The sequence below is a fragment of the Ostrinia nubilalis genome, chromosome 11 (assembly GCF_963855985.1).
Source record: "Ostrinia nubilalis chromosome 11, ilOstNubi1.1, whole genome shotgun sequence".
In the NCBI taxonomy this organism is placed as follows: Eukaryota; Metazoa; Arthropoda; class Insecta; order Lepidoptera; family Crambidae; genus Ostrinia; species Ostrinia nubilalis.
This window is the reverse complement of record NC_087098.1, coordinates 4,409,319-4,426,083: the sequence shown is the minus strand read 5'-3', so window position 1 is coordinate 4,426,083 and position 16,765 is coordinate 4,409,319. Positions and strand designations below refer to the sequence as shown.

The following is a 16,765-nucleotide window of genomic DNA, read 5'->3' as shown; positions in this document are numbered from 1 at the left end:
CAGTACTTAATGGTTACCATTAAAATTTGATAAATAAACTCTTACTCGTAACACCATTGAACCATGAGCTTGGGGATTTGAACCCGCAAAGCTCTGGCTTTGTCGGTTAGCTCAATCTAGTTCGATAAACACTGTATCATAATCACTATAGGGGTGGGTAGGTAGGTAGGTAGATAAACCTATTTGTTGAAAGGGGAGAGTGCATGGGTCATGAAATAAAACCAATATTTTGTTTGTTTGTTTTATTATTGTTTCCGATACCTTTGCAAGGTAGGTAGGTGATAAACTGATAAACAATACAGAATGGACACTACATCCTTCATCTATATTGCCGCAGAAGATTAAAACATTGCTGTCTCCTCTGCAGTTGCGAGGACGGAACACCTGTCCTTTTGTTTTACGAGGGAAATGTACGGAAAAATGCTCTTACAATTTAATAATTTCAAGAAATCACGAACTACTTATTAGACGTGTAGGTATTTACCTACTTAGGAAGTAGGAAAGCTTGTAGCATGATTGCATGTTAATGACTGGCTCCAAATAAGCAGATCACGCTATACGATCAGTCTTAAACCGGGTCATATAGCTCATAATTTTGATGGAAAACGTATTTCACTTGTTTTCTAGGGACTTATTTTCGTTACGAGCCACAGGTAGTCTGTGTGTATTCAGTTAATATTTTATTTAAAACCCAGAAGGGCTGTAAAGTACCAAAGTAAAATGTTTAAAAAGTTTTACAACAAAATTATGAACTGTACGGACGTAAATGCAATCTGCTTTTTCGGGATATTTATATTATGATGATAAAACAATGCATAGAATATCTTTAAAGATTGTTATCCTAGGAGATAGATTTCGTCCATTTATTTCTCGCGACTAAGGACAAGCACAATTCATTTAACGATAGACGCCGATAGTTAACAATTTGGCAATAATTTCGTTTCAAATGAGTCTTATTTCATTTCAAATATCGGTGGAAGCTCCCTGTATTGAGCAAAATTTGACATTAACTTTGCCAATTTTACCTTAGTCCGTCTGAGAAACGAATATAACTTAGCATTAAATAATAAATTAATACTCTACATTCAAATTAAATTATACAATAAATATTAATAATTATTAGTACAAAGAGGGATAAATAAATAAGTACTTACAATAGGTGCTGATACCAATCATTGTATCAAATTCGAAGTCAATTGAGAGATTAGGATGTAAACTAGAGCTTAGTCAAAATACACGACTTAATGAATGGGGTGGTAAAATATAATTTATTTCCAAGTTACCTCATAAACGTCGGTATAATAAACTAAATTTCACTTTCTAGTCATTCTCAAACCCTCTCTTCTAGTAATCTTTGGTATATCCTACACACCAGTCTTTATGGGGTTACTCCAAAATCTAAGGTAAACTAACAAGAACCCAAAGCAATATCATATCACACAATAGAATACTTCCATTAAACTGAATGAAAAATTAATATCTAAGCATGGTATATGCATAGCAAACCTCAATATATAAGTAGTCAATAAGAGTTGTAAAATATATTCCCATATTAAAATACCTACCTATCTACTTTCGTATGAAATTTTAAATGTTTTCACTTTATTCCAACAATGTTTCACTTATATAAAAATCCAGTCTACCCTGAAAAGTTGAAACTGAAAACTAGCTATACATGAAAGTTGTAATTAAACAGACAAATAGAGGAGAGTATTTTCAAAAGACTGAAGCCAGTTTTCAGTTTCGAACTTTTCTCTTTGCACAGACAAAAGTTAATTTTCCAAAGTCACCTTTTCAACACAAACGTTAAGTATATGTATTCAAAATTATAATACAGTTCTATTGTCATAATCATTGAAATAATATTGTTGACAAATACAATTTCAGAAAACAGTATTGATAGTAATCATACTGAGTCAGGATAACATTACGGTGCTTGAAATTTTTTCGAATTGTGCAAACTGGGGTGCAGTAACGGCAACCTTTCTTTCTCATGTACTCACACCTTAACATGTAATCTTTCAACATGTACACATTACCTAACGTTTTATCACACAGGTCATAACGGGTCCCAAAATTTTTTAAACCATGAGACAGAACAGTTTCCGATCGATCAACGAGTGGTAATGAAGCGTTCGCCTAAATGAGCTAACGATGCCAAGAGCTTGGGGAACCTTATTAACTTTGTTCATATACCTATAGCAGTTCCGTCCGATACGTTTCCAAACAATATATTTTACCACTTATTGTCACGAATGGATTAACGATTTTTTATTTCAGCGTAGTCGACTCTACATTTCATTAATTTCTATAACTACCTGTTTTTCGCATTTTGCTCGCATATGTGCTATTCTTTAGCGTTAACTACATCATTGTAGAGCTCGAAAATGCAATTTATTGCGCATCATAGTAACATTGTTGCATAACCAAAATGATCAGGTTCGGAACGGATCTTGGCACGTTAGAATCGTTGAGATCAGTGACTAGGCTGGCGCCGGAGAACGCAGCGTGCGGCCGGCGCTCTCGGTTCTGTCGGGAAGCAAAGACAAGAACGCGTAGCTACAATTTTAGAAATTTCAACTTCGTTGTCATTGTAAGAATGAGGGGAAAAGTTTTGAAAACGCTAAGAGCAGATTTGAAGGTACGGAAATCGAGAAACTGCTGTTCATTCGGGAGTACCGAGCCGCAGACCGAGAGCGGCAGCCGCTAATCTTAAAGCTACTACTAAAATTCACTAAGCGATCAAAGATCGCAAGCTAGATTGATTTTTCAAAAGTCTTAAAAAAATAAAATCTGCTAGTGATCAACTTTCAACGCGTTAGCGAGGGCGCAAAACGGCGCGCACCGTTCTGAAGCGTCTCTCGAAGCCGAGTTTCGTGTAGAGGGAACGGGACGCGTCGTTTTCGGGACGAATGACGACGAAGGGTTTGTACCCGCGGGCGGCGACTTCCTTGGTGAGGCGCCGGGCGAGGTAGATCCCGTATCCTTTCCTGCGGAACTCGGGGCGCGTTTGCATGGAGAACATGGCGCCGTAGTAGGACTGGACCATCCAGGCGGCGAGCTGGCCCTCCACGAAGATGCCGTAGGCCGGCAGCTCGGCCACCAGCTTCTCGAACACCTCGCGGCACTCGATGTCGCTCGCCGGGTACAGGTCGTACACCGCCTTCATGTGCTCGGGCTCCAGCCGCACTAGCTCCACGTCCGGTGGCAGTCTGTGGACAATTATGCAAAGTTTTACTTCAACTCTTCATTTCATGCTTGAGGAAAGAAAATTGGAATTTAATCTTCTAAGGAGGACTGTATTTATTTAACCAGCATTGTGAAATAATGAGGGAGATTAATATTTATCAATGATTACCATTCCTACATCAGGCACCTTATGAAGGTTTACCTCCGGCCTATTACATCGGGACTACTCTCAACATTACTATCCAAAGTTTCGAATTTTCTCATCCCTCTCACGCTAAGCGAGATGCCAGCATGAGCGACAGCTCATAGTGCCCCCGAATCAGAAGAAGATAAATTTCCTTGAGAATGACCTAGTTAACTAGAATGTACTTCGTTCGAAGGGTATTATATCTAAACTCACCCATCAGTGCTAGCGTCCTCCGGGGGATTATCACAGACGTACACATCACCGGTGATCTTATCGTGCGCCTCATAGTGCTTCTCGAACCGGTTGACGATGGCCTCATGGGTGAAGTTCAGGTACAAGGGTTGCGTGAGGTCCAACAACACGTCTTCAGAGGTCACCAGGTCGACCAGGCTGGCGCGCTCGGATGGGCAGAACACCGTCACGCTTTCATAAGGGAGCCTGTTTGGCTGGAACATTCAAGGAGCGATTAAAATTGAAGAATAGTTAACCCGTCGAAACATAAATTAAATCAGAAGAATTTGTTTTCTAAGAAGTTGTTACGTAAATACGATCTCTTGCTAGGAGCTGAGCTCCTAATATTTTAATAAGGGCTATCGTTTTAGCGCTCACCAGTTAGCGCCACTGTAGAGTAAGGTCCTGTCAATCGCCAGGAGTGCCAACTGTTAAGTATAAAAACGATAGCCCTCTTTGGCGTAAGTTATACGAGTAAGTAGGTATCATAATCGTTATTAAAAACAAAAATCAGATTTGAAAAACATGGGCACATAGCGTGACTTCACATGTCGGTTTTAAAAGCGCATTAGCTCATCGGCCGTTAGCGGGATTTCCCGGGGGATGAATAAGTTAATGGTTCTGAGAACAAATAAAAGGCGAGCGTTCAGATTTTTACAAGCGTGTTCTTTTTCCAATTTGCTTGTTCTTTTTCCAAGTTACTAAAACTTGCGTTAATTAATGTAATGAATATCATAATAATTAACGTCAAAGATAGAGACACATAAGTTACATCATCAACAACAACAAAGGTATGAATCTAAAATCAAGAACAAATCCAAGCTGTGATTAAGTGTTAATAATATTTAAATTCAACCAATCACGAGGCTTGAATCTAGGTTAAGAGGGTAAATTTATGTTTGAATTCATGTCATTTCAAATGAACTGCTCATGAAAGAATTTTCTGCATTTGCGTCAGCAAACAAACTATTCAGAAATATAAATAATTCCACGTTTAAAAAGGGCGACGCCAAATGAATGTTTACCTGAACCAAGAGGGGACACAAAAAGGTAACATTTCACTCCGCGGGGTAAGCATCACTCGACGCAAAGATCTCGACATGACGTTTCTGAGCCGAGCTTGGATTCAATAGCGAAACGAGGAAAATTCCACGAAAGCCGCTAAACGTTGAGCAAAGCTCGCTAGCAAAGATGCTAGAGCTTTAAGAGTTTATCGAAATAAAATACAAAGAACTGCTCACATTGTACAAGTGCTAGCGAATTTCTTTTCGTAGAAGAAAAGCTTGACAGTTATCGGTTTTCGAAACTTCTGGAACTTTACCTAAAGGGTTTCGCAAGTTCAAACTCCCCATTATACACAATGCATTAATTACGATGAGGTGAAAAAGGGGGGAAGAGGCGGAATAAACTTTCGAGCAGTAGCGACGATGTAATATTTTCGCTTCCGTCCATAGTCTATAACTTTTAATGTTATTACTCACCAACTTTTGGTTTATATTTTCGCAGTCCAGAATGAGGTGAGGTATAACGACTCACGCAACAATATTGATGGAACCCTGCCACTTGGATTTTTACTCATAAATTGGCCTAACAGAAGGTATGTTCTAAATAAGTATTGTTGAGAAATTTCTCGATTTCTTCAAGTGTTAGGGGTTGTGGGGGTTGGCCTTGTTTCCCCCTCCATGACCGGGAACTTTGGTCTGTATTTCAAGAGATCCAGGCAATTAGCTCGCTTGAAAACAAATTGCCAATTCTAGTAACACCATCCTTCTATTGGAAACGTTAGAGCGAAAAATCTTTTATTAATTGCTAGATCTTCTGAACTTTTACTGTTCCTGCTTCCATTTAGAACTCAACATAGTATATCAATAGAAATTTGTAACTCACCGTACTGGTACACCCTGGAAAATGGAGACAAATCGGATCTTCAGGCCAATTCTTCGCTACATAAAAATGGAAGTCCCACACCTTGTTGTTTAGATATGTTTGAATCGTCTGATGAAACTGCAAAGAAAAGAAATAATATACATTTAAATAATATAAGCTTTCAGCAATAAACACGAAGTTCATATTTTTTCACGTGACCTGTTTAGTAGATAAAGATTTACGCCACTTTTTTGTTTTCAACATTCCAATAACACTATTGCCTACGCTACGGTGACTGAAATACATTAATAATCTAAAAATCCATCTCGAAAAGCTCAATTTGTCTGACAATAAAATAAATTATATGTGAGCTCAGACATCGTTATAAATAATGCAGTTCAAAAATAGAATTGGATAAACCGAAAATTCTGCGCTCCAATAGGCTCGATGGGCAGCAATCCAGGCGACGCTCTTGGGTTTTATTTTCTAGATTGAAAAAGTCCCAAGGCACTATTCGCTTTGGCACAAGTACGCGGAGTAAGATTTTTTATTTCTCATCCATGCCGTAACTCTCCGAGGAACCAGGCAAATCGTAGATTAGATTGTCAGACCCCAATTAGGTTTTAGCTCATGTTTTAACTTATCGTGCAATGAAGGTAACTAAGTATTTGAATAAGTTCGAGAGAGTTACAATTAGCACTAGTAGTTAGTTAACCTTAATTGAGTTTTTTACGATTTCGGAACTTTTAAAATTATTAGATTAATTACATTAATAATCGTGACGTTTTAATACCATACCTTTAGAGATTCAGGCATATACTGCACTAAAATATCGGCAATCGCTGGGAGCTCGTCTTCTGTAACCAATCGAAAGTTTTTTCCCTCGGGCACGATTTCCATCTCTGCAACAAAAGATATGTTTTTGTGTGATCCTCAAGTAATTAAAACATGTCCGATGGAATATTTTAGGTCTTAAAGAAAATCCTTAAAAGACGTTAGCCGACGTCTCATGGACGAATTCTTATTCGTTGTAATTAGGACCTATTATCAAAAACGCTACTTTCTATTTATGTTAGCTAAGTTTTAAGGTTCCGTAGTTCTGACAAAGAACTGGATTTAGGGATCCGTTTGCGAAATATTAAACTTTAAAGAGCTAATTTTAGTTTGAGTACTTATCATGAACTTTTACGCCTTTTATTTTAATTAAGAACATTACTTAATTTGAGATAATTCATGACTACCTCAATTACTGTGCAAAAATTGTGCCTAGGAGTCCTATAATATTAATTACTTCTTATTGTTACCAGAACATGGATAAAGTCTGTCATATAATTAAAAATATAATACCTACCTGCTTTATATTTCAAAACAGCTTTTAGAATTAGATCAGATAAACCTAGAGGATTTCTTTTACAAAAAATCTGTAATGAATCCTAATGAATCGTAGTTAGTGCTCAGAAAAAGTTAATAGGAAGGAAAAGATAATTAGCCTTGTATAAAAGTGTCACAAAGCGGTAATATTTCGCTGTGAAACTGCACTAGCTGATTAAAATTTCTCGTTTACTTGAACGAAGTTTGTTAAGGTTAATCTGCATAAGCGTCAGATTTAAGTTAAGCTTTGTTTGTGATATTTTGCATTTCAATTCAATTAATTTCATTAGTAATTTAAGTAAAAGTAATTAAATGCTGTTGAAACATTGTTAAACAGATAAAATAAAGCTTAAAGTACAATTAATAATGATAATAAATTATGTTATAAAGTAAATATCTCATTTTACTTTACTTTTTTACGTGTAACTTTTGTAAGAGTTTTAAGTCCTATGAATCTGAAAAAATATTATGTACTTTTTTTTACTTAAGTACTTAGGCAGTGCATGTAAAATAGTGTTATTATTAAAGTAGTAATTTATAAGAGGGGTTAATCAGCCTTTTTACCCGACTGCGCGACGTAAAGGAGTGGTAATATGTTTATTAAAAATGTCGTATGTTTTTTCCTTAATCAAAGCCTTTGACCTACAAGCTGAACTAAAACGATTTGATATCATGAAGCATCTAGCCAAACTTTATGGCTGAAATCTAAATCGCGTGGAGACCGTGATGAGTGGAACCATTTCACGACGTTAAAACAATGGGTGTGGGCAGTACATCACTGACACTGCACCAGGTCAGGGTCGGCTGTGCGGCATGCACGGACGCAGTGTGATGCAAATGGGCCAATTTGGCGCATTACGTGTTAAGTGCAGTAACTATTTTACATCTGTTTGCAGGAACTAGTTTGTAACTTTGTAAGACGGTGTTAAATGTCGCCGGGGAAGTGTTTGTTAGTGGGATAGATTTATACTCGTAGTTGTAGTTGTCGCGATTGTTAATGTAAGTTATGTGGTTATTTATAAATGAAGCTCATTTGCATAGGTAACCTCTATGCCTGGTTTAGTTCATGTACTGGAATATTATGTCAACGCGAAATTGTAAACTCCGTCAGTTTATAATATAACTCGTAAGACTGTCAACTAATAGTTAGGTTAGGTTAGATATTGACTAAGTCAGATTATATTCTGAAGGAATTCAGAATTTTACGGTGACAAATATTTCCTGTTTTATATCCTGAATAATAGTATTATATTTACTTATGTTTACCTACTTTTTATATCAGCAGACGCTGTCTAGTGGGTTAGGTTAGGTTAGGTTTGATAATAACTACGTCAGATTATATTCTGACGGAATTCACAATTTAACGGTGACAAATATTTCCTGCATTTATATCCTGAATAATAGTATTGTATTTATTTATGTTTACCCACTTCTTCATAACAGAAGAAGCTCTTCAGAAGTTTACGTTGTTGAGTAAGAAACACACTATTTTAAAATTGTTATGTTCTAGCTCAACATGTAGTAAGTAAGTAATAACTATCACAAACATAATCCACTTCCCGTGGAAAGTGTTACACCCACATCCAGTAGAAGCCGTATGAAATGTAAACATAGAGCGTGTTCTTTTAGAAATTACGAACTTTGCTATATACACTAAGCCGAATAGGCGCCTGTGTTTTCATAGGAAAATAACAGCGAACTCGCTACTTCTACTTGCTCTTGGAAGTATTACAAAATGTCAAACTTGAGCTGGGAGCTTCGTATAAGTACGTCAGAGTTCAAACATGTTGAACTAGCGAAAACTGAGCAACTGGGTAAGTACTTTACATAAAATTAATTTGTAACAGATTTCTAGACTAGAAGCCTTTGAAGATCTAAGCTATGAGTTGGTTTAGTACTACATTATAGAAGAGTCAAATTTAGTTTACAATATTCATGCAAGTTCTAGTCCCAATTATGTTTTAAATTGAGTGATTAAGTAACGTTTCCATTGGGATCTGTGTACAAAAATTAAAAGAAAAAGTTGTCCAAAAGTGGATTTCAACGTCACGTGACTAACGAAACGATCGACTCTATAACAACACGTGATCCCACTTTAAAATGTAGAATAATAACCACCTAACAATGAAATAATGGTTTAACAATGTTATGCTCTATTATAAGTTAAACTTTTTAATATTACCACAGATATTTCGAAATATACCTCAAAACCTATGTAGTCCAGTCAATAAAGCATTATAGATGGAAATCCGTGGAACACAATTTCTGACTTCGGGACCTTATTTAGGCTAGTTAGGAGGTGAACATAGCAAAAGTCCCCGCCCTTAGCCCTTGAGCCAGCGGGGTGAGGGGGGTTTAAAGGTACCACTTTTCGGTTTTTCGCTTAATCCTCGAAAATTATGCGTCCTAGTGACATGACTACTATGAACCAAAAAAAGCTTATTCAATTTGCTACAGATGAGATAGTCAAGTTTTTCTATATCTTGTATAGTTTTTGCGGCATCTGCTCTAGAAGGTCTGTAATATTGGAAATTTTATTTTTGTCTTACATGTTCCCATCAGGAGAAAATTGACTAAATCAACATTGAGCAAATATTTTAGACATGCGGAAGCATGTTAAGCCTAGTTCCAGGGCGGGGACTGCACCGTGCGTATATTTAGACGAATCAATTGGAGCCACTTTTGACTCCTCATCAATCAAAAACTACTGTGCATTAACACTTCAAATTTGGCTTATGTGTTGAAACTTGCAAGATAATCATCAGCTTCAAATTTCATAAATATACCCCAAACGGTTCTTTAGGTATTGACGTCCAAAAATCTACATATCTGAACTATAGACCAAATTCAAACAACTTCTAGATGACCTTGAAGGTTCAAATTTGGCATCCAGATAGGTAGATGTAGTAATACAAAGGAACAAATAAAAAACCAGTAAATTTTAAGATTTCACAGGTAATAGATAGATTTTAGTGTTCCAAATGTCGATTTTTGAACGTCAATACCTAAATAACCGTTTGAGGTACATTTATGAAATTTGAAGCTGATGTTTATCTTGCAAGTCTCAACACATGAGCCAAATTTGAAGTGTTAATGCACAGTAGTTTTTGAGTGATGAGGAGTCAAAAGTGGCTCCAATTGGGTCATCTAAATATACGCACGGTGCAGTCCCCTCCCTGGAACTAGGCTTAACATGCTCCCGCATATGTTGATTTAGTCCATTTTCTCCTGATGGGAACATGTAAGACAAAAATAAAATTTCCAACATTTCAGACCTTCTAGAGCAGATGCCGTGAAAACTATAAAAGATATAGAAAAACTTGACTGTCTCACCTGTAGCAAATTGAATAAGCTTTTTTTGGTTCATAGTAGTCATGTCACTAGGACGCATAGTTTCCGAGAATTAAGCGAAAAACCGAAAAGTAGTACCTTTAAACCCCCCTCTCCCCGCCGGCTTAAGGGCTAAGGGCGGGGACTTTTGCTATGTTCACCTCCTAACTAGTCTAAATAAAGTCCCAAGGTCAGAAATTGTGTTCCACGGATTTCTCTCTACACCGTCGTTAAAGCATTCATTGACTGGACTAATGTGTGACGAAGATTATAATGTACGACCCTTAGGTACATCTAATTCCGTAGAATTACCTACCCATACATTATTTAGTATATGGATTAATCTTGACATAGTCTAGCGCTTATCCTAGACTTCATCATCGTATTAGCATAAGGAAAGGCGAGATGAGACAAACAACGAAATAGTGTAGGTATCAGTAAAGTTAATATAAAGAACGGCAGTTAAAATTAAATATATGATATGTGCTCTTATCGCCTTTATCACGTATCTTATTGGAATATCCATGGTAATAAATAACACTTTTAGACTGCCTATTACTTGGTCTTTTTTCGTTATTTAGCAAATGGATCAATGTTTTACGAGCGTGTCTCTTCTATTCCTTTCGTATACTTATTTGTTCCTCATTATATTCATGCATTCTTTGTTCATTGTTGAAATCAAGGAATCATTATTACATTAACACATTAGATTAGCACACTAAACATAACTATTATATTTGCTATGTTCATGTTTTATGCATGTGTTCGTAGCTACTGGCGCTATGCTACGCGCTACGACGTGTATCTACGAAGCTACGAAGTTAATCCGCTCTATCTTGATTTTTCATGTTGTTTAGCATTTAGCGTAGTTTTGTAGCTACGGATTTTAAATTACAGATTTTAATAAGAAATACGCAGTTTGTAAGGTAGTCTTAATTAAGTATTACATAGAAGTTTTCTTTTTATAAATTCGATTTACATTTTTATTAGCAGCAAAATTAGTGCTTTGTAGGTTGGTTGGTAACTAGGTAGGTACTGTAATTTGGTAGATAGCATCTTTTCTTTATTTAATCCAAGGTTAGGGTGTTATTATTATGTTTAAGCTACTACAAATAGCTGTTTTATTTTAATGTTTTACTTTTTTTTAAACACATTTGAACACTTTATCAATAAATACGATTTACCTAACATTTCAATAAAATTTAAAAGAAAAAAAATGGTTTTGTAAGTTGAATGCGAGTAATATAATTAATACAACTTCATTAAATTAAATGAATAGTAGCTATTGTAGTACGACCTGAATATAGAAACAGAATAAAGTAAGTATAAAACAATAACTTTTTTTTGTTTAGAGTTAAGTTTGCGTTAGTTTAAAAAAATTCTGTTTATTGTAAATAAAGATAAACGTAACCGTAATTATCCCTAAGGAGTATCCTACCTCTATAACTGTCTACATAGTATATTATGTAAAGCACTATAAAATATTCTGTACATGACTACTCATATTACAGCCGAGAAAACTCTGTAAGATAAATTTTCGACGTTAAACAAGCGACAGACCCAATTTCCGTCCCTAGCAACAACTTATTGGAAAACATGTGTGCTTATAAAAACGTAGCCATCTTGTAAGCTTTGGACGATACAATTTATGTATTTAATGTAGCGGTTCTGCGTAGAGTTTTTAATAACTTATTAAATCAGCAGCATGAAGGGTAAAGATCTAAAATAACATAATGCTTGAATAACTTGATTCAAATTTCAATAACGTACATTATTTCTGCAATTCATTACACCGATCTTGTCGCGACAACGAAAAATTTCCGTGCTTTCAAGCGATTTTGTGAAAAATATTATTGGCAGGTAGCTATAAATTGATGCTTACTGTTTGTGGATAAACGTCTAAATATAACTATTTGTTACTTTTCAAATAGTTTCTTGGTTAAAATAAAGACTGTAGCAGTTACTTATAGAAACTTAGGTAATATTATAGCAATTCTATTTGGCAACTTTCATACTCATTTGGCTTTCTGAAACACAAAACATGCCAAGTTTCAGAGCTAAAAGTTTTGGTGAGCCAATTCTGAAGGGTAGTCAAGTATACATGAGCAAGCATTTTTGAAAGATATTGAATGCCTGAGGCTTTCATAGAATTTAATTTGTTTCTTTATTTTTTTTTTTTTATGTGATAGTTTCATGAAAGAAAAATACATAAAACAATAAGCAAGATAATAAAAAATGTGTCAGTCATAATATCCCGAAATTTTGGCTTATTTCAAAGACTGTTAAGTAGTTTCGATAAAATTTTCATTTGGAATCAAAAGGTTTCATTTGTCGAACCAATAACGGATAAATTATAAAACTTTGATTGGTTTCAGAGGACGGCATGAAAGAAGTTCCGATATTTTTAATCAAGCTGCCGGAGTAAGAAGACAAGTATTTTTTGTACGAATAAAATTGATCTTCAAGGGATGGATACTAATTAATCTTCCACTTACCTACTTTTAAAAAGTAATTTTATTTTCTGCAAAATAGGGAAATATCAGCTGATTGCTTGTTTGAACTCATTTTAATTACTTAAATATTATACTCGTAATTAGGTATGTTATTATTGAGACGCATGTGTGATTTATGTACGCCTACTTACGTAGGCAGTAGTAGTCTACTGCATATTCTACCTCTTTATGTCGAATATTATTTTACTTAGAGTCTACGTTAATTCTATCTAAGTAAAATATTTATGGAAACGTATTAAAGAAAGATGAGGACTTAAAAAAGAGATGACAGTAGTAATTTTCAAAGAGCCCCATGCCAAGCCTCCAAGGGCCTGACAGTAAAAAAGTTTGGGAACCCTTGGTATAAAAAATAGATTGACAAGCGAATAGTGATCTAAACCTATCTTTTATGCGCCATCGAAGCATAAGAGGTAAGCCAAGGTGAGTGTAAAATAAGTCTTTTAAAGTACAGTCGCCAGTACCTACATCAGACTATACTTTTTGTTGTAGAGTAGCTCGTATTAAAACTACTTAAATAAGTTGCCAAGCTTAATGTGCCCATCGGCCACTACTATCGATCGAAAAATAAGCAAGAAGGTAAGTAGGTATGTAGATAGGTGTTAATACATTATACATAATATAGAGTCAAATAGTAATGAAAGAACCTAATGTAGTGTATTATCAAATGTCAAGAGAGTCATAATAAAATTATAATTACAGTTTATTTTGTCTTGATAATAAAAAGTAGTTCATTAGACCACAAGTTGTAAAAGCTTACGTAAAAATGCTATTTCTTATGGTAGTAGTAAATCAAGCCAGCCTATTTAATTAATCCTGCTTAAAAAGCAAGTATTTTTGCGCTAGCACGGTAGTTCGGAAAGTGCAAACCGTCGTATCATTAAAATAATCGGTTTGCTGTATAATTAATTTTGCAGTGAAACCCCCTACGGAGGGTGAGTCCGAGTGCAGGGGTTCAAGGGCGTGTGACGTCACATCCGCATCGAGTCCTGCTGTTGCCACACGATTTTATACATTATGTATGTACACTTATCAACGACATTTGCATACATTATTAATGGTGAAATTAATAATTTATATGCAGATTATTGCACAGCGGGAACTGAGTGAGACAGTATAATTAAAATTAATTATTAATTTGCAAAGTAAGACAGAATGTACGATCTATTTTTTACCTTAACAATTAGTAACCACAAGGTTAAATCTGCATTGTCCTAGAGACGTTACTTTAGAAGCTATAAAACCTATACAAAAAAGTACTTACCTACCTAGTGTAAGAATATTTCCTATAAGAATAACTCCAAAGGTATTCCTAATGTCTTAATGATGTAATCGTAAAGTAATATTGAGTCGAACGAAAGGAGCGATTCTGGTGCAATAAAAAAGACATCGTCTCGTTTTGATCGCTTAGTTATACTTTTATTTTGCCGATCATTCGAATACTATTCGACGCATAATTTTCAAAAAAACCTTGAATCGGACAAATTGTTTATCTTTTTTCAGTGAAAGAAAAGTACGAATCCGATTTATCTCTCTGTAGCACAAAAGTCGTGCCTGTACAGCCCTGAAACGTCGAAACTGAGCACACAACTCACATCGCCTGAGTTAATGGAGTGCTCTGTCGTTTCACTTTAGTCACGATTGAGTAATATTCGAGATTGTAAAAATATGTTCAGGTTTCCGTACAAGCGGTGACAAAAAACGGGACCTATTTGGGTAAGTATTTATTGGTTTAATACGATTACTGTTATGCTTAACAGGTTTATTTTTTGGATATAACACCACAGATAACACTTCGATTAAAATGTCTGCTGAAATATCAAGATTGTTTACAATAATGGACAAGCAAATAAAAACAGACTTTAGTGTAGACATTGATCTCTTATTATTTGACTTTAATAATAATATAAAAGAAAATCATATCAAGGTTCTTAGACTGAAGCTGCAATACTTCAGTTCAAAAGCTTCAAAATACTAGAAGATAATGATTCAAGACTGCATTTTTCAAAGAGAGTTCCTTCTGATTAGTTTTATGTTTTAAGTTTTATGTTGTTTGACGAAGTTTTATGTATAGAATCTGTTTTTTCGCAATAAAAAGTATGATTCTCACTCTGTGTTTGAATAGAGACATTCCTTATTGTTCAAAGGTCAAAATTATATGGTAAAAATTAAAAGAAAACGATTGCCCTCAGCATGCCCGTTTTGCCCGTATGCCGGTGCTCGCTTTAGGCCACCCCCTCGGGCAAAGTGAGCAAGTGGTAGTGTTTCGTATTTGAGTGCCTTCTTTATAAAATATATATTAGACAAATGAATGATTTGAAAACGCCATGTCAAACTACAATAAATGTAGTATCTGATCACGATAAAAACTTATTCCGTTTTGCTTATTTTGTGTGTTTCTTTTCGACTTTACCTTAAGGTGCCCGCTTTGGGCCAGTCTCCCCTAAATCAAAATCTCTATCCGTATCGAATAGGTAAGTTTTTGAAATGGAGCTGAATTAGAGATTATTTAACTACTTATCCAATGTCCAACACAACTAAAATATTAGCTTAGCTTAAATTAACTGAAATTCTTTATGATTTTAGGTTAGATTAGGTAAGTACCTTCTGAGACATGGAAGCGCCGTCTGGCCCAGAGTAAATCAGGCCGTCGTACCATAAACGCCATACATCCGGTGTTGGAGGAGTGGGTACGGCGGCAACACGGTCGTCTCTCTTATAGAGCGACCCAAATACTAACTGGCCACGGCTGTTTCGGCGACTATCTATTTCGGATAGGACGGGAGCAAAGTGCCACTTGCTGGCATTGTCGAGAGGGCATCGAGGATTCCGCGCAGCACACACTCGAAGTGTGCCAAGCTTGGGTGGCAGAGCGCGAAATCCTCGTGGAACAGGTAGGACAAGATCTCTCCTTACGGGCCATCCTGCCTCGTATGCTAGAGAGCCCAGATGCATGGCATGCGGTGCTCCACTTCTGTGAGGAGGTCATGTCGCAGAAAGAAGCGGCGGAGAGGGAGCGAGAGGCCTCGCCTGACGCTCCACCGAACCGTCGCCGACGTCCAGGACACCGCAGGAGACACTACCATCTCCATGCCCCCTCTTAAGGGTCCTCGGCTACTAGACACGGGGGTGTTTGGTGGCCGCTAAAGGAGGACCCGTGGCGGCGGCGCGCGCATGTGTTCACGCGCACCGTTAGCGAAGACCAGGGGAGGTACTACTCCCCTGAAGCCAGTCGTCGCTTGCTCAAACAGAGCGAGCCACAGTCCGGGGCGGAGCCGCGAAAGAATGTCTAGGCCGTCTAGCTACGACAATAACTCGCAGCTCCATCCCAAAGACTTCGGGAGGACACCGTCAGGTTTTAGTAAGTAGGCCCTGCCCATCTGGTAGGGAGAGCCTTACATAACCCACTGGTTCCCCCGGGCCAGTGGGTATGCAATTTCATGCATTTCCTGACGAAAAAAAAAAAAAAAAAAGGTAAGTACCTTCTTTAAAATACAACTTGCATTATAGTAAAGTTACAAAGCGGGTTCCATTAATATAAGAGGCAGAGACAAAGTTTATCTTCAAACAGTGGAACTTAATCCTGCCATTAGCTCATTTTCAGCTAAGGGTAGATTAATAAAAACCTTTCAGTTTCAATTCCCAAGCCCTGGGGCGACCCCATTAGTCAGGATAACGTTTCTATAAATAAAATACGAGCAGGCACGTTGTTTTCCAATTTTGTACTTGTTTGTTCCATGTTATTAAGTTAATTAGTATTTTGTAAGTATCATTGTTTTTGAAATGTTTTTTGCTTATACTGCTATTTATATCTTTATTAATAAGCCTTATTGGTACTTATAAATACTTTTAGTTACAACCATATTGAAAACAGTCAATTAGATTTTTTCGGCAACACACTTCAGTCACTTAGATGTTCTCAAAATAAGTATAACTTACTTAGTTATTGCTTCTTAAATTGTTGTTGTACTATAATATGTTGATCATATAGTTACTCAAATTAATTTCACAGGTATGGCCTGCTCATTAATATTTATGAGAGTTGAGAGCTTCGGAATTGGAATTGTGTCAATTTTTCCAT

At 36.3% G+C, this 16,765-nt stretch overlaps 1 protein-coding gene across 1 annotated transcript in view; it reads right to left on the bottom strand.

The window, feature by feature from the left end:
* Window positions 1-227: 227 nt before the first annotated feature.
* Window positions 228-16,765, bottom strand: part of LOC135076133 (uncharacterized) — a 30,535-nt gene continuing 13,997 nt past the window's right edge. The window contains exons 2-5 of the mRNA XM_063970602.1: window positions 6,272-6,375; window positions 5,495-5,611; window positions 3,590-3,822; window positions 228-3,212 (exon numbers count right to left, since the gene is read on the bottom strand). Coding sequence (XP_063826672.1) covers window positions 2,819-3,212; window positions 3,590-3,822; window positions 5,495-5,611; window positions 6,272-6,373 — 846 coding nt within the window. The 5' untranslated portion in view covers window positions 6,374-6,375 and the 3' untranslated portion in view covers window positions 228-2,818. The remainder of the gene's footprint in view (window positions 3,213-3,589; window positions 3,823-5,494; window positions 5,612-6,271; window positions 6,376-16,765) is intronic.